This window comes from Leptodactylus fuscus, chromosome 1 (assembly GCF_031893055.1).
Source record: "Leptodactylus fuscus isolate aLepFus1 chromosome 1, aLepFus1.hap2, whole genome shotgun sequence".
In the NCBI taxonomy this organism is placed as follows: domain Eukaryota; kingdom Metazoa; phylum Chordata; class Amphibia; order Anura; family Leptodactylidae; genus Leptodactylus; species Leptodactylus fuscus.
In genome coordinates, this window is record NC_134265.1 from 359,480,849 (window position 1) to 359,508,580 (window position 27,732).

General features: G+C 44.0%; 1 protein-coding gene across 2 annotated transcripts in view; it reads right to left on the minus strand.

Annotated features, from left to right (window-relative positions):
* SFXN5 (sideroflexin 5) overlaps window positions 1–27,732 on the minus strand; it is a 144,771-nt gene that overhangs the window by 41,537 nt on the left and 75,502 nt on the right. For both annotated transcript variants that reach the window (XM_075261841.1, XM_075261842.1), the window contains 2 exons: window positions 24,321–24,436; window positions 19,516–19,601 (listed from right to left, as the gene is read on the minus strand). In XM_075261841.1, coding sequence (XP_075117942.1) covers window positions 19,516–19,601; window positions 24,321–24,436 — 202 coding nt within the window. The remainder of the gene's footprint in view (window positions 1–19,515; window positions 19,602–24,320; window positions 24,437–27,732) is intronic.

Sequence of the window (27,732 nt, forward strand, 5' to 3'; positions counted from 1 at the left end):
CAAAAAGTGCTTCTGGAGCAGCTGACGCCACTTCTGTGCCAGCCGCCTCGCTCTGCCATTGTGCTCCGATCTGCATATGTGGTGACACAAAATTTCGCAAAAATGTGACTGAAATAGACAAATCGCTATCTGGGCTTGTGTGGAGTTCCGCTTCCAGACCATGATAGGAAGGAATAAATAATGAGCGGCAGCGCTTCAAAGCCAGGCTTAGACAATGATGCTCTGCTGGCGTCATGGGCTGATCAGCTCTTTGATCCCATTCAGGGACGCAACCTTTGAATCGGGGTTCAGTTCTGTACTGTAAAATATTCTGTGCGCCGATCCTGGATTTTAGTATCTGGGGAATGTGCTTAAGGGGTGTATGAGACAATTATATGGGAACAAGACTGAACGGTGAATTAGGGTGGACAGAGGACTGTGAGGTCACTGGAGTGGACAGAGGACTGTGAGGTCACTAGAGTGGACAGAGGACTGCGAGGTCACTAGAGTGGACTGAGGACTGTGAGGTCACTACAATGGACAGAGGACTGTGAGGTCACTGGAGTGGACAGAGGACTGCGAGGTCACTAGAGTGGACAGAGGACTGCGAGGTCACTAGAGTGGACAGAGGACTGCGAGGTCACTACAGTGGACAGAGGACTGTGAGGTCACTAAAGTGGACAGAGGACTGTGAGGTCACTAGAGTGGACAGAGGACTGCGAGGTCACTAGAGTGGACAGAGGACTGTGATGTCACTAGAGTGGACAGAGGACTGTGAGGTCACTAGAGTGGACAGAGGACTGTGAGGTCACTGGAGTGGACAGAGGACTGTGATGTCACTAGAGTGGACTGAGGACTGTGAGGTCACTACAATGGACAGAGGACTGTGATGTCACTAAAGTGGACAGAGGACTGTGATGTCACTAGAGTGGACAGAGGACTGTGAGGTCACTAGAGTGGACAGAGGACTGCGAGGTCACTAGAGTGGACAGAGGACTGTGAGGTCACTGGAGTGGACAGAGGACTGTGAGGTCACTGGAGTGGACAGAGGACTGTGAGGTCACTGGAGTGGACAGAGGACTGTGATGTCACTAGAGTGGACAGAGGACTGTGAGGTCACTAGAGTGGACAGAGGACTGCGAGGTCACTACAATGGAAAGAGGACTGTGATGTCACTAGAGTGAACAGAGGACTGTGAGGTCACTAGAGTAGACAGAGAACTGTGATGTCACTAGAGTGGACAGAGGACTGTGATGTCACTAGAGTGGACAGAGGACTGTGAGGTCACTGGAGTGGACAGAGGACTGTGAGGTCACTAGAGTGGACAGAGGACTGCGAGGTCACTACAATGGACAGAGGACTGTGATGTCACTAGAGTGGACAGAGGACTGTGAGGTCACTAGAGTGGACAGAGGACTGTGAGGTCACTGGAGTGGACAGAGGACTGTGATGTCACTAGAGTGGACTGAGGACTGTGAGGTCACTACAATGGACAGAGGACTGTGATGTCACTAAAGTGGACAGAGGACTGTGATGTCACTAGAGTGGACAGAGGACTGTGAGGTCACTAGAGTGGACAGAGGACTGCGAGGTCACTAGAGTGGACAGAGGACTGTGAGGTCACTGGAGTGGACAGAGGACTGTGAGGTCACTGGAGTGGACAGAGGACTGTGAGGTCACTGGAGTGGACAGAGGACTGTGATGTCACTAGAGTGGACAGAGGACTGTGATGTCACTAGAGTGGACAGAGGACTGTGAGGTCACTAGAGTGGACAGAGGACTGCGAGGTCACTACAATGGACAGAGGACTGTGATGTCACTAGAGTGAACAGAGGACTGTGAGGTCACTAGAGTAGACAGAGAACTGTGATGTCACTAGAGTGGACAGAGGACTGTGATGTCACTAGAGTGGACAGAGGACTGTGAGGTCACTGGAGTGGACAGAGGACTGTGATGTCACTAGAGTGGACAGAGGACTGTGAGGTCACTGGAGTGGACAGAGGACTGTGATGTCACTAGAGTGGACAGAGGACTGTGAGGTCACTGGAGTGGACAGAGGACTGTGATGTTACTAGAGGGGACAGAGGACTGTGAGGTCACTGGAGTGGACAGAGGACTGTGAGGTCACTAGAGTGGACAGAGGACTGTGATGTTACTAGAGGGGACAGAGGACTGTGAGGTCACTAGAGTGGACAGAGGACTGTGATGTCACTAGAGTGGACAGAGGACTGTGAGGTCACTGGAGTGGACAGAGGACTGTGATGTTACTAGAGGGGACAGAGGACTGTGAGGTCACTGGAGTGGACAGAGGACTGTGAGGTCACTAGAGTGGACAGAGGACTGTGATGTTACTAGAGGGGACAGAGGACTGTGAGGTCACTAGAGTGGACAGAGGACTGTGAGGTCACTGGAGTGGACAGAGGACTGTGAGGTCACTAGAGTGGACAGAGGACTGTGAGGTCACTGGAGTGGACAGAGGACTGTGAGGTCACTAGAGTGGACAGAGGACTGTGATGTTACTAGAGGGGACAGAGGACTGTGAGGTCACTGGAGTGGACAGAGGACTGTGATGTTACTAGAGGGGACAGAGGACTGTGAGGTCACTAGAGTGGACAGAGGACTGTGAGGTCACTGGAGTGGACAGAGGACTGTGATGTCATAGGATGGACTGAGGACTGTGATGTAACTACAATGGACAGACAGAGGACTGTGATGTCATTAGAATGGACCGAGAACGATGATGTCACTATGATGTGTAAAATGGAGCAGTCATTAAAATGCAGAAGACCATAACGTCATTAGAATAAACAGAGGATTGTGAGGTCATCAGAACGAAATAGCATTGCGATGGTGTTTAGTGGTGTCATTGGCCGTTAATCCTGTGTAAGCAGTCTCTAGTGCCAGAACCTCAGCTGACCAATTCTATGGATCTACACATGATGGTCACCTACACAAGAAGTAGTTGCCAAGCAACCTAAATTAAAGCCTACATATTAATTCACCAAATGCATAGAATCCTAATTACATGGCCACTGGATGGAGATAAGAAATAACCGAATAGATTACTTTTTTTTCATTTTATTCTATATTTTTTTCATTTTCTGTTTTGCACTCCCTCAACTGCCTTTCTAGGCTTGTTTAATGGTGGGAAAAAAAATGAATTATTTTTGCAAAAGATCTACAAAAAAGAAAATCTAACAAAAGATAGAATGTAATTTATTGGTGTCATTTGTGGAATTTAGCCCTAATTTTTTTAAATTTTTTTTTTTTTTTTGCAAGATGGTTGACAGTGACTGGACAACAAGACTCAAAGACATCTTCGACTATCAATAGTAATAGCACCTGTTTTTTTAAAAATTATATAAGTTTTTCAGAATGTATTATAAAGTATTATATGAAATTAAAGAATTTATATTTTTTAAAAAAATAAATAAATCGGTAATTGAATAACTGCTTAATGGCGATCGAAAACAGAACAAAGCAACAAATCAAAGAAAAGGTTAAAAAAAAAAATGAAAAAAAAAAAAACAGAACAAGAATAAAAATTGAGAAAACAATTTCCGTAGTAATAGAGAAAAATTAATTAAAAAAAAACAAAAAAACAATTGAAAATGGAAATACATTATTATTATTATTTTTTTTTTCTATTAACTAAGCCGTAGAAATATAGACGGAGGCCGTGTGAAAATCTATTACGTTTATTATAAAGTAGGTATTAGTTCTATTAAAATATTTACAATTGTAATTAACCAAGATTTCTCACGTTCCATAGCACAGGGAAAAAAAATGATATACAGAAGTTTTTACAGTTCTCCTGTAGAGAGTCCCGGATACTATTTTAGGAATGTTTTTTTTTACTAGAACGAGCCATCATCTGATAATGTTATACTACGGGGAACCATAACTAGCTGTATAAGGGGGTGGATGAATTAGGAGTACGGGTGCTGCAAAAAAAGGCTAAATTATTTTTCTCTTAGAGTCCATTACTTTCATTTAATATACCGTATATACTCGAGTATAAGCCGACCCGAATATAAGCCGAGGCCCCTAATTTTACAAACAAAAAACTGGGAAAACTTATTGACTCGAGTATAAGCCGTGGGGGGCTTTTTCAGCACAAAAACTGTGCTGAAGAACTCGAGTACTTACGGATATATATATATATATATATATATATATATATATATATATATATATATATATATATATATATATCATACATAAATATATATAGGCCTGGAATTTTGTTGTACCTTCTCATACAAGTAACTCTTGGAACTTTTATTATGGACTATGGAAATTGGGATCGTGTTATACAAGTGGCCTTTATGATAGGTAACTTTTTTTTTTTTTACATTCCAAAAGTGAGTAAAACAAACTTGGGAATTGTATTATTTTTTATTATTTTTTATTATTATTATTATTATTTTTTTTTTTTTTTTTTATTATATATATATTATATATATATACAGTCCTATGAAAAAGTTTGGGCACCCCTATTAATCTTAATCATTTTTAGTTCTAAATATTTTGGTGTTTGCAGCAGCCATTTCAGTTTGATATATCTAATAACTGATGGACACAGTAATATTTCAGGATTGAAATGAGGTTTATTGTACTAACAGAAAATGTGCACTATGCATTAAACCAAAATTTGACTGGTGCAAAAGTATGGGCACCCTTATCATTTTATTGATTTGAATACTCCTAACTACTTTTTACTGACTTACTGAAGCACAAAATTGGTTTTGTAACCTCAGTGAGCTTTGAACTTCATAGCCAGATGTATCCAATCATGAGAAAAGGTATTTAAGGTGGCCAATTGCAAGTTGTTCTCCTATTTGAATCTCCTCTGAAGAGTGGCATCATGGGCTACTCAAAACAACTCTCAAATGATCTGAAAACAAAGATTGTCCAACATAGTTGTTCAGGGGAAGGATACAAAAAGTTGTCTCAGAGATTTAACCTGTCAGTTTCCAGTGTGAGGAACATAGTAAGGAAATGGAAGACCACAGGGACAGTTCTTGTTAAGCCCAGAAGTGGCAGGCCAAGAAAAATATCAGAAAGGCAGAGAAGAAGAATGGTGAGAAGAGTCCAGGACAATCCACAGACCACCTCCAAAGAGCTGCAGCATCATCTTGCTGCAGATGGTGTCACTGTGCATCGGTCAACTATACAGCGCACTTTGCACAAATAGAAGCTGTATGGGAGAGTGATGAGAAAGAAGCCGTTTCTGCAAGCACGCCACAAACAGAGTCGCCTGAGGTATGAAAAAGCACATTTGGACAAGGCAGCTTCATTTTGGAAGAAGTTCCTGTGGACTGATGAAACAAAGATTGAGTTGTTTGGTCATACAAAAAGGCATTATGCATGGCGTCCAAAAAAAACAGCATTACAAGAAAAACACATGCTACCCACTGTAAAATTTGGTGGAGGTTCCATCATGCTTTGGGGCTGTGTGGCCAATGCCGGCACCGGGAATCTTGTTAAAGTTGAGGGTCGCATGGATTCCACTCAGTATCAGCAGATTCTTGAGAATAATGTTCAAGAATCAGTGACGAAGTTGAAGTTACGCCGGGGATGGATATTTCAGCAAGACAATGATCCAAAACACCGCTCCAAATCGACTCAGGCATTCATGCAGAGGAACAATTACAATGTTCTGGAATGGCCATCCCAGTCCCCAGACCTGAATATCATTGAACATCTGTGGGATGATCTGAAGCGGGCTGTCCATGCTCGGCGACCATCTAACTTAACTGAACTTGAATTGTTTTGTAAAGAGGAATGGTCCAAAATACCTTCATCCAGGATCCAGGAACTGATTAAAAGCTACAGGAAGCGACTAGAGGCTGTTATCTTTGCAAAAGGAGGATCTACTAAATATTAATGTCACTTTTCTGTTGAGGTGCCCATACTTTTGCACCAGTCAAATTTTGGTTTAATGCATATTGCACATTTTCTGTTAGTACAATAAACCTCATTTCAATCCTGAAATATTACTGTGTCCATCAGTTATTAGATAGATCAAACTGAAATGGCTGTTATAAACACCAAAATATTTAGAACTAAAAATGATTAAGATTAATAGGGGTGCACAAACTTTTTCATAGGACTGTATATATATATATATATATATATATATATTAGATTAATATATATATATATATATATATATATATATATATATATATATATATATATATATATATATAAAATTGTTTAGGACCTACAGAGCAGCCACAGGTCCAGTCTGTGCCGCTACTTCTATTCTACACGTAAGTGTTCTTCAAGAAGACAAAAGTGGAAGCAACGCCTTGGAGCACCGGTAGTCACACGTCATGCCCACGGTTGCAATATGGCTCACAGTATTGGTTATACCAAAAGCTATAAAAACAAAGGCCATAAAAAATTTATGAGCCTAGTAATTCTTCGTGACATAAATTTTTGTCCAACCATAGTACCATTCAAATTTGAGTATCTTCTACTGGACCTAGCTCTGACCCACCAGCCACGAATGGCTCAGAATAGGGGACCCACCAATTAGTAGAACAGGAGATTTTTGTGCCCCATTCTGAAAGGGGCAGCAATCGAACCTTGTACTTCCACATTGCCTGACCACTGTTCCATTCAGAACGGGGGCCAAAAATCCTCAAGTGATCTCCAATCTGATGGATAAGGGACAACTTTCCCAGATGGTAAACCAATGTGTGTCTAATAAACCGAGAAGGAAAAAGTTACGGATTCTAGGCTCACTCTTGACAACGAGTTTCCTGATTTAATTGTTTCCGCAGTAAATGCGTGAAAAATGTATTTTCGTATATAACCTATAAATAAACATAATTGGAAATGCGTAGAAAAAAAATTCTAAGTGAGGAACGATCAAGCCTGGATGGCAAGATAAAAAAAAAAAATCTTGTATCCATAATGACTCCAGCAATTAATATATCTATAGTTATCGACTGTCAATAAAACACTGCCCCCAGTGGACACATTCTAGCTTCTTCTCAATGACCGCGCACGTTTCGAGTAAGTACCCTACACAGCTGTTAAGGTGTAATAGAAGACAGCAGATAACGTATGACAACAGTGATCATCTCGGAGGGATCGCTTAGTAATGTTCCTGTACACGGTCCCCAGTGCTCAGCGCGGCCTCCTCTCCACCCCGGCTCTGTCATTCAGCTGTAATTTAATGCCCTGTTGGTCTTCCCACAATCACCTAAGCCCAACAAAACAGGCGAGAAAAGAGAGAACCAATTTAAAATTAACAGTGGATAACGTGAGACATCCTGCCGAGTGGTAACGAAGAAGTCCGGTCCACATTACAATGGATGGAACATCCTAATTAAGCAAAGATATGACTTCATTGAGAAAGAGGGAAGGGGTGATCCTCCACCTCCCCCCCAATTACACAAAGAAGGTGCAATTTCTTAATTGGACATCTGATTTAGAGATCTGACAGTTCAGCATAAAATGCTTTATAATTAGAGATGGTCAGTGGTATTCCATCTATACGACGCAAGAGGACCAGACACTCAATGGCTCGTTTTCACAAGGAGGCCAAGTTCTCCGTCTGTAATGTGGAATATTAGGTGGGCGCTGGTATAATCGCCAACTTAGATGTTCCACAAATTTATTTTTAAGAGGTGCAATGGTTGTCAGTCGCGGCAAGAGTCCTTTGGGCTACTGACCCCGTCAAATATCGAAATCTAAAACTTACACGTCAGTTCGAAAGACAGTACAAAAGTTTGATGGTCAGCAGTCTTCATTGCCAGTGGTTAATGGACTAGATTTAGTTTTACAAAAATCTGGTCTCTGTAGCAGACAAGTCAGACTGTACATCGAGTCTCTCCTCTCTTGTAGCTTAAACTTTCTTTAGAATTGTTTCACGGCCAACAATGGACAACTCCTAGTCCATATGTCCGTTTAGGTCTCCACTTAGGACCTCCTTCTGAGAGCCAGGATGGAATACATGAGTTCCTCTGGTTTTGGAGGACTCAACCTATCCCTCCTGATCATCTTCATATTCTTCAATTCCTCTTGGTCATGCTCTTCTACATTACCCCATGGTTAGGCGTTTTTTATTCCCTCTTTTTCATTCCTCTCTTCATTCTCTCCTGGTCATTCTCCTCTTTATTCCCTTCTGGTCATTCTCCTCTTCATTCTCTTCTTGTCATTCTCCTCTTCATTCTCTCCTTGTCATTCTCCTCTTCATTCTCTCCTGGTCATTCTTCTTCTTTCTCTTCTGGTCATTCTCCTCTTCATTCTCTTCTTGTCATTCTCCTCTTCATTCCCTTCTGTTCATTTTCCTCTTCATTCTCTTCTGGTCATTCTCCTCTTCATTCTCTTCTTGTCATTCTCCTCTTTATTCCCTTCTGGTCATTCTCCTCTTCATTCTCTTCTTGTCATTCTCCTCTTTATTCCCTTCTGGTCATTCTCCTCTTCATTCCCTTCTGGTCATTCTCCTCTTTATTCCCTTCTGGTCATTCTCCTCTTCATTCCCTTCTGGTCATTCTCCTCTTCATTCTCTCCTGGTCATTCTCCTCTTCATTCCCTTCTGGTCATTCTCCTCTTCATTCTCTCCTGGTCATTCTCCTCTTCATTCCCTTCTGGTCATTCTCCTCTTCATTCTCTTCTCGTCATTCCTCTCTTCATTCTCTTCTTGTCATTCTCCTTTTCATTCTCTTCTGGTCATTCTCCTCTTCAATCTCTCCTGGTCATTCCTCTCTTCATTCTCTTCTGGTCATTCTCCTCTTCATTCTCTCCTGGTCATTCTCCTCTTCATTCTCTTCTGGTCATTCTCCTCTGGTCATTCCTCTCTTCATTCTCTTCCAGTCATTCTCCTCTTATCATTCTCCTCTTCATTCTCTTCTTGTCATTCTCCTCTTCATTCTCTTCTTGTCATTCTCCTCTTCATCCTCTTCTTGTCATTCTCCTCTTCATTCTCTTCTGGTCATTCCTCTCTTCATTCTCTCCTGGTCATTCTCCTCTTCTTGCCCTCCTCATCATGCTTTTCTTCATTAGCACCAGGTTAGGTCTTCCTCATCCCTTACTGGTCATGGTTTTCTTAAATACAACAGGTCAGGTCTTCTTTCATTCCTCCTGGTTATGTTCTTCCTCTTTCCCTCCTTCATTTCCGCTCTATTGTATTCTCACGTTATCTCCTCTTACCACTCCAGACCATTATAATTGCATTTCTGCCCCCCTCAGGCTGCTGAACGCTTCCTAACAATTATCATACATAGACCCACCGTAGGACTATCATGTCTACACGTGTCACCTCTGTATACACTATGTAGCTCAAAGTCAACATGAATCAATACAAGACTGTGCAGATAAGTGAACACCGGGCTGATTTCCAAACCCCTCCAACAACAAATTATTATATGTACCACGTCACCGCGCTTCTGTTCCATATTTCCCACTTATCTTCTGGACTACACAGGCATAGGTCACTTTTCCATAATTCCTTCAGCAGTATACTAGTGACGTGTCAGACAGCTCTACGATCCAGAGGAAAGCATGACTTGTAGTAAAGTGTGGGATTCTATTCATTCTTCATGTGCTAGCCACCAAATGTCGCTTTGACCTTGGTAGCAGAAAAGTAATAGATATCTTCTGATTTATCTTCCGGTATGTGACTACTACTTGCAGGTTGATCCCCTTTATGACTGGCGGAAGGGGCCACCTGAGACACTTCATGTTTGGCCCGTCAGTGCCTGCACCAGTGCTGAGGACCAGAAGTAGATGACTATCCCTGGGTTCTCCAGTTTGCTTGGAGAAGCCCTTGAAGCTATCTTATGGTCTTCAGCCTTCTTGCTCAGTTCCTCGGTGTCTATTCTCCATGTAGCTGGAGAAGTCTTCCTTTCTGGATAGAAGAATGTGTGCAGGGAGCGGAGGATCTGGTATACGTGTGTGCTCAGCATGCAGGGCACGTGGAATCCAGCCAGTGACTTCAGCGGTTGTGTCTGACAGTTGTGACACGTCTGTCTCAGGTACACAATGACCAGGCAGCTCGGTAACCCTGTGTGTGCCTCACATCTGTTGAGCAGACATCTTTGCACCTGCCGCTAGGTCTCGGCACCTTGCTCATTACAGCTGTGTGCTTTGCATAATGTGGCAGAGCCCCGGGGTGTAATAACAAGGTGATTTTACCTCCATACGGAGGAGGATCACAGTGTAAGAGCAGAGACGCCTTAAGGAGCGGCTCCTGGATCTGATCACAACATGGAAACAGGAACTTCAATGAGTTTATAGCAACCAATCAGATTCTAGATTTTATTTTAGGTTTGTTGCCTAATGAGAGTGGTGACCATATGATATGCTATGGGCAGCACCGATTGCTATGCAGTATATACTGAAGGGTCTGCTGTTTGGGGGTCTGTCTGCTCATATTATACATGTGCTAGAGGAGTTTCGCTCCGTGCTTTGTGCTGAGCTGCAGTTACAGCACCTGACCACTATACCGGGTCTACTGCTTCTGGCTCCATACACTGTATAGTACACAGACCGGACACACCCCAGAGCAGCTCATCTGTGCGGGGGCTGGCTACCCATCACATATGCATGGCTTATCCTAATTCATGGACCGTAAGTTACTGGGCTATTCTCTGGTGTGACGTCAGTCCAGGTTTGGCAATTACGGTATACAGTGTAACTGTGGTATGATATTGGTGACATAAGAGGAATGGCGCTATAATCCCACCCAGGTAGGACAAACATCTTCAAGACTCCTCGGCATTGAAACAGAATAAAGAGGAATAATCAGCGATAACTGAACAAAATCAACCTGTGTACAAACAGCAGCAGTGTATGGAGGACAAGCGGCAGTGTATGGAGGACAAGCAGCAGTGTATGGAGGACAAGCGGCAGTGTATGGAGGACAGGCAGGAGTGTATGGAGGACAAGCAGCAGTGTATGGAGGACAAGCAGCAGTGTATGGAGGACAAGCGGCAGTGTATGGAGGACAGGCAGCAGTGTATGGAGGACAGGCAGGAGTGTATGGAGGACAAGCAGGAGTGTATGGAGGACAAGCGGCAGTGTATGGAGGACAAGCAGCAGTGTATGGAGGACAGGCAGCAGTGTATGGAGGACAAGCGGCAGTGTATGGAGGACAGGCAGGAGTGTATGGAGGACAGGCAGCAGTGTATGGAGGACAAGCAGCAGTGTATGGAGGACAAGCAGGAGTGTATGGAGGACAAGCAGCAGTGTATGGAGGACAAGCAGGAGTGTATGGAGGACAAGCGGCAGTGTATGGAGGACAAGCAGGAGTGTATGGAGGACAAGCGGCAGTGTATGGAGAACCAGCAGGAGTGTATGGAGGACAGGCAGGAGTGTATGGAGGACAAGCAGCAGTGTATGGAGGACAGGCAGCAGTGTATGGAGGACAAGCAGGAGTGTATGGAGGACAGGCGGCAGTGTATGGAGGACAGGCAGCAGTGTATGGAGGACAGGCAGCAGTGTATGGAGGACAAGCAGCAGTGTATGGAGGACAAGCAGCAGTGTATGGAGGACAAGCAGCAGTGTATGGAGAACCAGCAGGAGTGTATGGAGGACAGGCAGGAGTGTATGGAGGACAAGCAGCAGTGTATGGAGGACAAGCAGCAGTGTATGGAGGACAAGCAGCAGTGTATGGAGGACAGGCAGCAGTGTATGGAGGACAGGCAGCAGTGTATGGAGGACAAGCAGGAGTGTATGGAGGACAAGCAGCAGTGTATGGAGGACAAGCAGCAGTGTATGGAGGACAAGCAGCAGTGTATGGAGGACAAGCAGCAGTGTATGGAGGACAAGCAGGAGTGTATGGAGGACAAGCAGCAGTGTATGGAGGACAAGCAGCAGTGTATGGAGGACAAGCAGCAGTGTATGGAGGACAAGCAGCAGTGTATGGAGGACAAGCGGCAGTGTATGGAGGACAAGCAGGAGTGTATGGAGGACAGGCAGCAGTGTATGGAGGACAGGCAGCAGTGTATGGAGGACAGGCAGCAGTGTATGGAGGACAGGCAGCAGTGTATGGAGGACAAGCGGCAGTGTATGGAGGACAAGCAGCAGTGTATGGAGGACAAGCGGCAGTGTATGGAGGACAGGCAGGAGTGTATGGAGGACAAGCAGGAGTGTATGGAGGACAAGCGGCAGTGTATGGAGGACAGGCAGGAGTGTATGGAGGACAAGCAGGAGTGTATGGAGGACAAGCGGCAGTGTATGGAGGACAAGCAGGAGTGTATGGAGGACAAGCAGCAGTGTATGGAGGACAGGCAGCAGTGTATGGAGGACAGGCAGCAGTGTATGGAGGACAAGCAGCAGTGTATGGAGGACAGGCAGCAGTGTATGGAGGACAAGCAGCAGTGTATGGAGGACAAGCAGGAGTGTATGGAGGACAAGCGGCAGTGTATGGAGGACAAGCAGGAGTGTATGGAGGACAAGCGGCAGTGTATGGAGGACAAGCTGGAGTGTATGGAGGACAAGCGGCAGTGTATGGAGGACAAGCAGCAGTGTATGGAGGACAAGCAGGAGTGTATGGAGGACAAGCGGCAGTGTATGGAGGACAAGCAGGAGTGTATGGAGGACAAGCGGCAGTGTATGGAGGACAAGCAGCAGTGTATGGAGGACAAGCAGGAGTGTATGGAGGACAAGCGGCAGTGTATGGAGGACAAGCAGGAGTGTATGGAGGACAAGCGGCAGTGTATGGAGGACAAGCTGGAGTGTATGGAGGACAGGCAGGAGTGTATGGAGGACAAGCAGGAGTGTATGGAGGACAAGCGGCAGTGTATGGAGGACAAGCAGGAGTGTATGGAGGACAAGCAGCAGTGTATGGAGGACAGGCAGCAGTGTATGGAGGACAGGCAGCAGTGTATGGAGGACAAGCAGCAGTGTATGGAGGACAGGCAGCAGTGTATGGAGGACAAGCAGCAGTGTATGGAGGACAAGCAGGAGTGTATGGAGGACAAGCGGCAGTGTATGGAGGACAAGCAGGAGTGTATGGAGGACAAGCGGCAGTGTATGGAGGACAAGCTGGAGTGTATGGAGGACAAGCGGCAGTGTATGGAGGACAAGCAGCAGTGTATGGAGGACAAGCAGGAGTGTATGGAGGACAAGCGGCAGTGTATGGAGGACAAGCAGGAGTGTATGGAGGACAAGCGGCAGTGTATGGAGGACAAGCAGCAGTGTATGGAGGACAAGCAGGAGTGTATGGAGGACAAGCGGCAGTGTATGGAGGACAAGCAGGAGTGTATGGAGGACAAGCGGCAGTGTATGGAGGACAAGCTGGAGTGTATGGAGGACAGGCAGGAGTGTATGGAGGACAAGCAGCAGTGTATGGAGGACAGGCAGCAGTGTATTGAGGACAAGCAGCAGTGTATGGAGGACAAGCAGCAGTGTATGGAGGACAGGCAGCAGTTTATGGAGGACAGGCAGCAGTGTATTGAGGACAAGCAGCAGTGTATGGAGGACAGGCAGCAGTGTATGGAGGACAGGCAGGAGTGTATGGAGGACAAGCGGCAGTGTATGGAGGACAAGCGGCAGTGTATGGAGGACAAGCGGCAGTGTATGGAGGACAAGCGGCAGTGTATGGAGGACAAGCGGCAGTGTATGGAGGACAAGCAGCAGTGTATGGAGGACAAGCAGCAGTGTATGGAGGACAGGCAGGAGTGTATGGAGGACAAGCAGCAGTGTATGGAGGACAGGCAGGAGTGTATGGAGGACAAGCAGCAGTGTATGGAGGACAGGCAGCAGTGTATGGAGGACAGGCAGGAGTGTATGGAGGACAGGCAGGAGTGTATGGAGGACAAGCAGCAGTGTATGGAGGACAAGCAGCAGTGTATGGAGGACAAGCAGCAGTGTATGGAGGACAAGCGGCAGTGTATGGAGGACAAGCAGCAGTGTATGGAGGACAAGCAGCAGTGTATGGAGGACAAGCAGGAGTGTATGGAGGACAAGCAGCAGTGTATGGAGGACAAGCAGCAGTGTATGGAGGACAAGCAGCAGTGTATGGAGGACAAGCAGCAGTGTATGGAGGACAAGCAGGAGTGTATGGAGGACAAGCGGCAGTGTATGGAGGACAAGCAGGAGTGTATGGAGGACAAGCGGCAGTGTATGGAGGACAAGCAGGAGTGTATGGAGGACAAGCAGGAGTGTATGGAGGACAAGCGGCAGTGTATGGAGGACAAGCAGGAGTGTATGGAGGACAAGCGGCAGTGTATGGAGAACCAGCAGGAGTGTATGGAGGACAGGCAGGAGTGTATGGAGGACAAGCAGCAGTGTATGGAGGACAAGCAGCAGTGTATGGAGGACAGGCAGCAGTGTATGGAGGACAGGCAGGAGTGTATGGAGGACAGGCAGCAGTGTATGGAGGACAGGCAGCAGTGTATGGAGGACAAGCAGCAGTGTATGGAGAACCAGCAGGAGTGTATGGAGGACAGGCAGGAGTGTATGGAGGACAAGCAGCAGTGTATGGAGGACAGGCAGCAGTGTATGGAGGGCAGGCAGCAGTGTATGGAGGGCAGGCAGCAGTGTATGGAGGACAAGCGGCAGTGTATGGAGGACAGGCAGCAGTGTATGGAGGACAGGCAGCAGTATATGGAGGACAAGCAGCAGTGTATGGAGGACAAGCAGCAGTGTATGGAGGTGACTGCAGGAGTGTATGGAGGACAGGCAGCAGTGTATGGAGGACAGGCAGCAGTGTATGGAGGACAGGCAGCAGTGTATGGAGGACAAGCAGCAGTGTATGGAGGACAAGCAGCAGTGTATGGAGGTGACTGCAGGAGTGTATGGAGGACAGGCAGCAGTGTATGGAGGACAGGCAGCAGTGTATGGAGGACAGGCAGCAGTGTATGGAGGACAAGCAGCAGTGTATGGAGGACAGGCGGTAGTGTATGGAGGACAAGCAGGAGTGTATGGAGGACAGGCGGCAGTGTATGGAGGACAGGCAGCAGTGTATGGAGGACAGGCAGCAGTGTATGGAGAAAGGCAGCAGTGTATGGAGGACAAGCTGGAGTGTATGGAGGACAGGCGGCAGTGTATGGAGGACAGGCGGCAGTGTATGGAGGACAGGCAGCAGTGTATGGAGGACAGGCAGCAGTGTATGGAGGTGACTGCAGGAGTGTATGGAGGTGACTGCAGCAGTGTATGGAGGACAAGCAGCAGTGTATGGAGGTGACTGCAGGAGTGTATGGAGGTGACTGCAGGAGTGTATGGAGGACAGGCGGCAGTGTATGGAGGACAGGCAGCAGTGTATGGAGGACAGGCGGCAGTGTATGGAGGACAGGCGGCAGTGTATGGAGGACAGGCAGCAGTGTATGGAGGACAGGCAGCAGTGTATGGAGGACAAGCAGCAGTGTATGGAGGACAAGCAGCAGTGTATGGAGGACAGGCAGCAGTGTATGGAGGACAAGCTGGAGTGTATGGAGGACAAGCGGCAGTGTATGGAGAACCAGCAGGAGTGTATGGAGGACAGGCAGCAGTGTATGGAGGACAAGCTGGAGTGTATGGAGGACAAGCGGCAGTGTATGGAGGACAAGCGGCAGTGTATGGAGAACCAGCAGGAGTGTATGTAGGACAGGCAGCAGTGTATGGAGGACAAGCTGGAGTGTATGGAGGACAAGCGGCAGTGTATGGAGGTGACTGCAGGATAGATCAGCTGCTGAGTGCTACTTAGTGATAAGAATACAGAGCTGTACTTGGTGTATACTGTATACAGGACACAGTCAGGGCCATCACTATGACGTGCAGACTCTGTGCAGCGCTACTGCTGCTGGTGGGGATCATATAGAGACGAAGCCTCTGCATCACTGGACACTGCAACTGCGCTCTCTGTAGGATGACAGAGGCATTGCACCACATTACCATATACTGATTTACCATCAAAGACATTTATCAAAAGTGCTCTCTCTACAACTTCATGTCAACACAAATCCAAGTCGGTGCTCTCACTGTATCCTGCTATACTGCTGCTACATCATTCTCTGGGGTCTCCAATACACCCTGAACACTACCTGGGTAATCCACCTCTCCCCTTGTTTCTTCACTGGATACTCACTGGCCAATTAATTTAGCTCATCACACCTGCACTCATACAGAACACCAGTGACTGTCTCTCTGCTGTCTCTAATATCATGTCCTCGCTCTATCTGAAACTAAATCTCTCTAAGACTGAACTACTGCTGTTTCCACCATCTAATAGATCTGTCCCTGATATATCCATTGTAGTCTCAGGCCTTACTATAACTCCTAGGCAGCAGGCCCACTGCCTCGGGGTTATGTTTGACGTAGACCTTTCCTTCACTCCTCATATTGAATCACTCGCACGTTCATGTCACCTCCACCTCAAAAATATCTCCAGAATACGCCCTTTCCTTACCAGAGATACACTAAAGACACTTATTGTCTCTCTGATTCATTCTCGCCTTGACTACTGTAACTCCTTACTAATCGGTCTTCCCCTCACTAAACTCTCCCCTCTACAATCTATTCTGAATGCAGCGGCCAGGCTCATCTATCAGGCTAGACGCTACAGCGATGCCTCTGGTCTGTGCCAGTCACTACATTGGCTGCCTATTCATTATAGAATAAAATATAAAGTTCTCCCCCTCCCCCACAAGGTTCTCCATAATGCCGCACCTCCATACATTTCCTCCCTCATCTCTGTCTAATGCCCAACCCGTGTTCTCCGCTCACTCAATGACCTAACACTTACATCCTCTATTATCAGAACCTCCCATGCTCGTATACAAGACTTCTCCCGAGTTGCACCACTTCTCTGGAATGCTCTACCCCGGACAATAAGATTAACTCCCAATTTCTACAGTTTCAAACACAAACTAAAGACACATCTTATCAGACCGGCCTATCACAATGTCTAACGTAAACCCTTAACCCTCCTCTGTCCCCGCTCCCACATTACCCCACATGATATGATGTCATCTCAGGATAACTTTATCTGTCCAAGCTCCATCCACATGTTACAGGATGCGACTGGTGACGGCTCATAAAGTCTTATGTTTGTGTAATGACAGTCACCTCTATTACAGAAGTGTCTGACCCCTGTATAAGCAATGCCGCCCCTGCTACCTCTTGTGTCACCCCCTCTACCTCATAGATTGTAAGCTCTTGTGAGCAGGGCCCTCAGTCCCATTGTGTGAAATGACTTTCTTGTAATGTATCTTTCTGTCTGTATTTGATCCCTACAAATTGTACAGCGCTGCGGAATATGTTGGCGCTATATAAATAAATTGTATTATTATTATTATTTAGCTCAGGATATTAATAAGTGATATACAAAGCAGTCCACAACCTCCATACATGACCTAATCTCCTGATACCTCCTCACATGTAATCTCCACAACCTGTCCTCTCCATACATGACCTATTGGTCACTGCATTATTCATGGACATGTATTGAGTAAAGACCTGGGTTATCTGTGCGATCTCACAAGTGAAACCATGCCCTGTGTGTACAGGCTCCTTGTCTTAGTGGTGCACACCTGAGGTGTCATCAGACAGGTCTACACACAACATGACACTACACTAGTAAGGGAGAGATAAGCCACAGGTAACAGTGCTGGTAAAACAAGGTCAGATCATGTCCTGCTCGGAGATCCCGGGAGATAACCTGTATCTCACAGGAGGAACAGCCAGCAATAAATGCAGGGAGCAGATAAGGGGCAGGCTGGGCTTTGAAGCCATTGTAGTTCCTGGAGAGGAATCTATTCCGGCTATGTGACCTCCTGTCCTGCAGGCCGACATCAAAGTGCTGGGCTCTCCATCCGGTGGGTCAGCGCTGGGACATCTGTCCTAACTGGTCTGTACACACTCCATGGAAGGGCACTCCATTCTCCAATGTAAGGGCTCTGACGTCTACTTATTAAAGGAACACTTGTTCTTCAAGAGTCCCGGATACAGAGAGTCCATACACAGAGACAACATCAGACAAGGAGGAGTGCCTGCATCCTCCCCAAAAACTAGTCCGACGTAGCCCAGGCCCTGAGACAATGCCGGACCTGTGTGTCACATACCTCCGAGAGCACCTGTCCTCTATGGGGACACCTGGCAGGAAGTGTTCAATTTCCCTGCAGCACCTCTACAGGTCAAGTGAAGCATTACACAATGGGGGAAATTACACTGATTGCTCAGGAACGGTGGGAGACAGAGGAACCGCACCGGAATCAGCAGAGCGGCATCTATTGAAAGATGCAAAGATGTGAAGTCGGATAAGGGTCCTCCTTAAGGCTAGGTTCACACTGCATTTTCTGTAAAATACTTAATGTAAACAGTTTACATGGTATTATCTATAATTAAAAAAAAAAAATAAACTAAAAAATCTGACTGACCACTAAACCAAATAATATGCTGAGACTTCCTATTTTTCTTTTTGTAATTTTTTTTGCCTAGAAAACTCTCCCATAGAAGTCAGTAGGGTCTGCTCAAGGCCACTGTGTCTACGGCCCATCTCCATGAGACTATTTTTTATAATTTTTTTTTTTTTTTTTTATGTAGATTGTGAGCCCACAAAGAAATCACAATGTACATTTTTCCCTATCAGTATGTCTTTGGAATATGGGATGGAAATCCATGCAAACACGGGGAGAACATACAAAGTCCTTGCAGATAGTGTGGATTTGGGGTGGGATTGGTGGGATTTGAACACCAGGACCCCAGCGCTGCAAGGCTGCAGTGTTAACCACTGAGCCACCGTGTGGCCCCTCAGGAGACTATTTTAAGCTTAGTAGTAAGAGTTGGAATTGCAAGATTGTAAGGATTTTTTTATTTTTATTTTTTAAATATAGATAATAACATGGAACATCTAAAATTTGATTTAAAAATAGGTAATTTCCTGGTGACACTTTCCCTTTAAGCTGGAAAACGCTTCAAAATCAGCTCCTAAAAGTGTCATGTTTAGAGGATGTCCAGACTTGACAAATATTAGGTAAGACAGAGGAGGTGCACTAACGTAGTATCAGCCATACTGGCTGCAATTCCACTCACAACCTGTGAATGGGAGTGGCGCTGTTGCTGAAATAAAAATCACTGAAAATCCTTCTTAAGGTGTTAAACTCTCTTAGGCTAAGTTCACACGGGGATTTATGGTCAGGATTTTGAGGCCGTACCCCCCCCCCCCCCTCAAAATCCTGACCAAAAAGACGGCTTCCATTCATTTCAATGGGAGCCGGTCAGTTATTTTTTTCCGGGAACCATTTATTCTGGTTCTCGGAAAAAAAAAAACGAGGTGCTCATTCTTCAGGCCTAGCGATTCAGCCTGAAGACACTGTCGACTAGGTTCATTCATTGGGAGCGGAGTGCGCGACTGGATACTGGTATTTAGTCACGGCTACCTGGCCTTTGGTCCGGAACCTGAGGCAGCCTCCGTCTCAGGTTCTGGACCAAAAAACCCCGTATGAACTCCCCCTAAGTTTACATTGAGTTAGAAATGCACTACAAGTACCAGCATTCACTAGCATGGAATATCTATGGAGTGATGTGCTGCACTATAGAAGTAGAACATACTGTAATATAAGGAAGGTGTGGTGAGAGGCGGGGGGCACTTACTTTTCAAGTCCAGACATTATAATGGGAGGTAGAACTAGGATAGGCATGGGGAGCACCACTCTGGTGAGGGCCGTCTCCAGCAGCGCCTGCAAAGACACAAGACACAGATGTCAGGTACTTCTTATAGGTCTACTGCCCCCAGTGGTCAAACCTTAGTAGGATTTAAAGGGTTTGTTCATGATTTAAAAAACCTGGTGTCCAGGAACAGCCCCCCGCCTGCACATGGTCCGTCCCCATGGCTGGGGGCGGTGTGGGCGCCATTCTGGGCCAGTAACTTTGTACGTCTGATCTATCTTTAGGACTGGTATGGGGCTGACAGTAAGGATCTGCTGATCGGACAGATCGGTTCAGACCCTGTATTACACCCAAGTATGGTTGCAGTAACAGCACCTGACCACTGTGCGGTGCAAAGAGCCAACTACTTCCAGCTCCATCCTGTATACAGTACAGGGATCGGACAAGTCACTAAGCGGCTGATCTGTGCGGGGGCCAATGTAAATTGTAAACATCTGATTAATAAATACATGAAAAAAACCTATTTAGATAAAATAGTAAAAACATTTTAGGTGCGGCGTTACCTGATCCCCCAGACCTGGATATTCTGTGACTTTATATAGACGGAGGTGGAGGGGGAGGGTTACCTGTAACGTGGGTATACAGCTGTATGTAAGGGATGTATACAGGAGGTACATAGGGACACCCAGCGGAGCTGCGCATTATCTATAGGCCTTGGCTGATGTACACACCAGACTGCTGTGAGGGGGAGGGTATTACTGCAGTGAGTCACTGTGTGCGCGAGAATCCGGCTCCTCCATATGTTTTCTATAGGAAGTTCTGTGTAAATATACTCCGGGTATCTCTGCGCTTTTGGGGAATAGTGTAAGAGAGGCGGCAGCGTTATCTGATGTGTGGTGGATGTCATCTCCATCTAGTCCTACACACAGCGTATGGGAAAGATAATATCTATAACATACATATATATATATATATATATATATATATATATAATGTGGTAGATAGAAGATAGATAGATAGATAGATAGATAGGAGATAGATAGGAGATAGATAGATAGATGTGATAGATAGGAGATAGATAGATAGATAGATAGATAGATAGATAGATAGATAGATAGATAGGAGATAGATGGATAGATAGATAGGAGATAGATAGATAGATAGATAGATAGATAGATAGATAGATAGATAGATAGGAGATAGATAGATAGGAGATAGATAGATAATAGATAGATAGATAGATAGATAGATAGATAGATAGATAGATAGACAGACAGACAGACAGACAGACAAGACTGATGATAGATAGATAGATAGATAGATAGATAGATAGATAGATAGATAGATAGATAGATAGATAGATAGGAGATAGATAGGAGATAGATAGATAGATGTGATAGATAGGAGATAGATAGATAGATAGATAGGAGATAGATAGATAGGAGATAGATAGATAGATAGATAGGAGATAGATAGATAGGAGATAGATGGATAGATAGATAGGAGATAGATAGATAGATAGATAGATAGATAGATAGATAGATAGATAGATAGATAGATAGATAGGAGATAGATAGATAGATAGATAGGAGATAGATAGATAGGAGATAGATAGATAGATAGATAGATAGGAGATAGATAGATAGATAGATAGATAGATAGATAGATAGATAGGAGATAGATAGATAGATAGATGATAAATAGATAGATGATAAATAGATAGATAGATAGATAGATAGATAGATAGATAGATAGATAGATAGAATCCAATTGAGAGAAAGCTGAAGATCTGACGTCATTAGTAGACCCATCAGCAGTGTAAGGTGTTGTATAGATGTGCGGGCAAAACCTGCTCATAGACAGCAAGACAACAGTTAGATTTCTAGATATTCTAGATTTATTACATGCGACTTTGACTTATCTAGAACAATTTTTTCCTCTCTCTTCTTCGCCAACTTTTACATCTGAGAAAATACTGATTAGAATACTTGTTGTTTTCTCTCTTCACAAAGTGTGAAAAAGTCTGAACTTCAGCAAACTTTCCCGAAATCCATTTATAAATGAGGACGATATTAGTATTCTAATAAACCCCGAGGGATGGAGGGAAGGAAGGCTTCAAGAAATACTATTTATAAAAAGAGAGAAGCATATGGCCCCTTCTCCGAGCGCTCTTAAGGTGTTTAAAGGGAAAATGGAAACAGCTGGAGACTTCTCACCAAAGATCTGTTACTGAGGGGAGCGAGGACGCTGAATGCACAATATACGGCGAGAAAAACGCCAGCTACAAATATAGACAAGATAGATAATAGATAGATGGAAAGAAAGAGGATAGAAGATAAGCTCATAGATATTACACAGGTATAAAATAGATAGATAGATAGATAGATAGATAGATAGATAGATAGATAGATAGGAGATCGCTAGATAGATAGATAGATAGATAGATAGATAGATAGATAGATAGGAGATAGATAGATGATAGATAGATAGATAGATAGATAGATAGATAGATAGATAGGAGATCGCTAGATAGATAGATAGATAGATAGATAGATAGATAGGAGATCGCTAGATAGATAGATAGATAGATAGATGATAGATAGATAGATAGATAGATAGATAGGAGATAGATAGATAGATAGATAGATAGATAGATAGATAGATAGATAGATAGGAGATAGATAGATAGATAGATAGATAGATAGATAGGAGATAGATAAATAGATAGATAGAAAGATAGATAGATAGATAGATAGATAGATAGGAGATAGATAGAGAGATAGATAGATAGATAGATAGATAGATAGGAGATAGATAAATAAATAGATAGATAGGAGATAGATAGATAGATACATAGATAGGAGATAGATAAATAGATAGATAGATAGATAGATAGATAGATAGATAGATAGGAGATAGATAGATAGATAGATAGATAGACCTACTAAGGGCTCGTTCACATCTGCGTCGTCGGTCCTTATTGCAGGTTTCCGTTTCCTGCATAAAACAGATGCAGGAGACGGAAGCCTGCAGGAGACTTTCTCACCCATTCATTTGAATGGGTGAGAAAGCTGTCCGGCCGTGCGCGGCAGTGAGCGTTTTGCGCTCTCCGCCGTGAAACCGGGTTTTATAATCCGGACACAGAGTCGGACATGCAGTACTCTGTGTCCGGATAAAAAAATCCGGTTTCGCGGCGGAGAGCGCAAAACGCTCACCGCCGCGCACGGCCGGACCCGGTCTGTGGTTTCCGTCTTCTGGCATGCAGAAGACGGAAACCACAGAATGGAGACCCCAGACGCAGGTGTGAACCTAGCGTAAAAAGGATATTTCTTGAGTGACATGTGGGTGTAATACAAGGATATATATAAAGATGTATCTTCACTGTTATGGATCTATTGTAATCTTATATGAATTGATCCGCTCTGCTGTCTCTATATATATCTGTGTAGAACACCCACATATCACTTCAGAATGATTCCTGTTATTGTCTCTGAAATGCTGCACATGGGCTAATAAAGTGCTCTCTGGTTTTGGATACTGGAGCACTGCCTGATTTTTAATTATTAGATAGATATGAGACACAAAGATACTATATATATCTGAGAGATAGATATCAGAGATAGTTATGAGATGGATATAAGACAGATATGAGATAGATAGATAGAGTGAGTGTTGGCCACAAGTCTTGCCCCCCCCCCTGCAATTCTGTCAGATAATCCTCGTGTCCCCCAGATAATGATTACATATTTGTCTCCTCTGACCAGAGAACATTCTTCCAGAACGGTTTTGGCTTTCTCAGGTAAGTTTTGGCAAACTCCAGCCTGGCTTCTGTCTGTGGGTAAGAAGTGGGGTCTTCCTGGGTCTCCTACCATACAGTCCCTTCTCATTCAGACGCTGACGCTGGATAGTACGGGGTGACACTGTTGTACCCTCGGACTGCAGGGCAGCTTGGACTTGTTTGGATGTTAGTCGAGGTTCTTTATCCGCCATCCGCACAATCTTGCAGTGAAATCTCTCGTCAATGTTTCTTTTGCGGCCACATCTAGGGAGGTTAGCCACAGGGCCATGGGCTTTACACTTCTTGATGACACTGCGCACGGTAGACACAGGAACATTCAGGTCTTTGGAGATGGACTTGTAGCCTTGAGATTGCTCAGGCTTCCTCACAATTTTACTTCTTAAGTCCTCAGACAGTTCTTTGGTCTTCTTTCTTTTCTCCATGCTCAATGTGGTCACACAAGGACACAGGACAGAGGTGGAGTCAACTTTAATCCATTTCAACTGGCTGCAAGTGTGATTTAGTTATTGCCACCACCTGTTAGGTGCCTCAGGTAAGTAACAGGTGCTGTTAATTATACAAATTAGATAAGCATCACATGAATTTTCAAACAGTGCCAATACTTTTGTCCACCCCCTTTTTATGTTTGGTGTGGAATTTTATCCAATTTGGCTTTTTGAAAATTCTTTTTGTGGTTTCCATTGAAGACAAATTAAATGAAGATAATACCAAAGAGTTTGTGATTGCAATCATTTTCTGGAAGAACAGGAGACAGAACTGCAGGGGTGCCAATACTATTGGCCAACACTGTAGATATGAGATAGATAGATAGATAGATAGATAGATAGATAGCTCTGGATGGGTGCATCAGGACTTCTCTGAGACCACAAGATGAGCACTACATAGAATAGTGTCAAAGTTTATCACAATGACTAAGGGTTAGTGGATCCCCTGTACCTTCCTAGTGGTTACTGGCAGAGGTGGCGCCCCCTATTGCCTATGTAATACGTACGTGTTTGGCAGCTATTCTTGAGGAGCCTACAATCTGCCCGCTACTGTCCAGCACATCGATGCCGTCCTCCAGCTCGCTGTGTCTCATTAAGACCACGTTGCAAATATTGGCACTGGCTGCAGAGAGGAAAGACAAAAATACATGAGAGGTCATAGACATGAGGCTGTGGTATAGCATGGCAAACGTGGGGTCAGGGAAAGGTGCGATGACAGAATGTGAACATGGACCAGAAACTACAGGAATCCACAAAACTACTCAGAACATATCCAAGACTACTCGGGGGTCTCGGGTCCCGCAGTGTCTCTGAGAAGGATCTTCCACCCAACGACATTCTGAATTCTTCATGACGTGAATTCGACATGTTTTGGACGTGGTCATGGGTCATGTATTGGTCTTTCCCTGCTGGTTACTGTTGCAATGAGTATCGATCATAAGGCCCCATACTCACAACGCCAATGGGCAGTCTCCAGTGTCAGCTATGGCCCTCATCTCCTTGGACTACTTGTTCCAGACTCCTCTCCGCTTTGCCCCCTCCTGCCCCTGACTACATGTCCGCCTCACTCCTGGCACTGTGTATCTGTGCCGAACTCTTAGCACCAACTTCAGGCTGTCTGCGTTTACCATTGCTGGTGCACAGACTTTACCTACACTCCTAGCTTTGGTTTGGTCCGCCATCATCACCAAACACCCCAGTCCTGGGACCAGAAAAGTTCCTGGACATTGGAGAGGGGGCGCTATAAATAAAAGTGTGCCATGCGGGTGACTTCTATTCTTGAGTAGAACATTGCTTACAGATCCTGGTCTAGCGGTCTACTACAGGATAGGACTATGTATTTTCATCTCCACCCCCCTTAAAGCTATATACAGGACTGCATCCATATATTGAGTGCCCCTGCTCTATGTAGTCCCCTCAACAACCAGAGGACATCAGTATGAAGGAGGAAGATCTCCCCGATTCCCACCTCATGGATTTTTGTCTTTTCTGTTATTGTACTTCACATACATTACATATCTATTATATATATATATATATATATATATATATATATATATATATATATATTTTATCTAATCACTTACTATCTAATATCTATATCTGATATAAATCAGCCTAAATCTATTTATTATCTGTCTTATAGCTGCATCTGATATCTATCCATCTACCACCGATAATCTAATATCTGTATCTGATATCTATCATCTCATATCTATCTAATATCTGTATCTGATATCTATCATCTCATATCTATCTAATATCTGTATCGGATATCTATCACCTCATATCTATCTAATATCTGTATCTGATATCTATCACGTCATATCTATCTAATATCTGTATCGGATATCTATCACCTCATATCTATCTAATATCTGTATCTGATATTTATCACATCTTATCTATCTAATATCTGTATCTGATATCTAGCACTTCATAGCTAATATCTGTATATGATATTTAATACCTCATATCTATCTAAAATCTGTATCTGATATCACCTCATATCTATCTAATATCTATATCTGATATCTATCACCTCATATCTATCTAATATTTATTAACTCATATCTATCTAAAATATGTCTCTGACTCAATCACCTTATATCTATTTTTCTATCTAATACGGTATCGGATATCTATCACCAATAACCCAATATCTGTGTATCTAATATCTATCCAACATATGTCTAACATCTGTATCTGCTATCTATCTAGTATCTATAATTTATCTAATATTTATGTATTTTTAATATTTTTGCTATATGTATATTTGTCCATGTCATATCTATGTAATATTTATGTCATTTCTTTTTTCACATCTATCAATTTAATATATCTCTCATACCTCTTTAATCTGTATCTAATATCCATCACCTATAATCTCATATCTGTATCTGATATCTATCTCCTTATATATGTATCTGATATATAATACCTCATATGAAATATCTGTATCTGATATCTATCACCTCATATCTATCTATCTAATATCTGTGTCTGATATACATCACCTCATAGCTATCTAATATCTGTATCTGATATCTATCTCCTTATATCTAATATCTGTATCTGATATATAATACCTCATATGAAATATCTGTATCTGTTATCTATCACCTCATATCTAATATCTGTACCTGATATCTATCACCTCATATCTATTGAATATCTGTATCTGATATCTATCACCTCATATCTATCTATCTGATATACATCACCTCATAGCTATCGAATATCTGTATCTGAAATACATCACCTCATATCTATCTGTATCTGATATCTATCTCCTTATATCTATCTAATATCTGTATCTGATATATACCTCATATGAAATATCTATATGTTATCTATAACCTCAAATCTAATATCTGTATCTGATATCTATCACCAATAATCTAACTAATATCTGTCTATCTAATATCTATCATAGCTATCCAACACATGTCTAATATCTGCATCTGCTATCTATCTAGTATCTGTAACTTATTATCTAATATTTATGTATTTTAATATTTTTGCTATATGTATATTTGTCCATGTCATATCTATGTAATATTTATGTCATTTCTTTTTTTTCTATTTCTATTCTAATTTAATACATCTCTCTCATACCTCTGTAATATTTATCCACCTCATATCTATCCATCTAGCTTGATATACATACAGTATATACACTCACCGGCCACTTTATTAGGTACACCATGCTAGTAACGGGTTGGACCCCCTTTTGCCTTCAGAACTGCCTCAATTCTTCGTGGCATAGATACAACAAGGTGCTGGAAGCATTCCTCAGAGATTTTGGTCCATATTGACATGATGGCATCACACAGTTGCAGTCGCAGATTTGTCGGCTGCACATCCATGATGCGAATCTCCCGTTCCACCACATCCCAAAGATGCTCCTCTATTGGATTGAGATCTGGTGACTGTGGAGGCCATTGGAGTACAGTGAACTCATTGTCATGTTCAAGAAACCAGTCTGAGATGATTCCAGCTTTATGACATGGCATTGCATTATCCTGCTGAAAGTAGCCATCAGATGTTGGGTACATTGTGGTCATAAAGGGATGGACATGGTCAGCAACAATACTCAGGTAGGCTTTGGCGTTGCAACGATGCTCAATTGGTACCAAGGGGCCCAAAGAGTGCCAAGAAAATATTCCCCACACCATGACACCACCACCACCAGCCTGAACCGTTACCGATACAAGGCAGGATGGATCCATGCTTTCATGTTGTTGACGCCAAATTCTGACCCTACCATCCGAATGTCGCAGCAGAAATCGAGACTCATCAGACCAGGCAACGTTTTTCCAATCTTCAATTGTCCAATTTCGATGAGCTTGTGCAAATTGTAGCCTCAGTTTCCTGTTCTTAGCTGAAAGGAGTGGCACCCGGTGTGGTCTTCTGCTG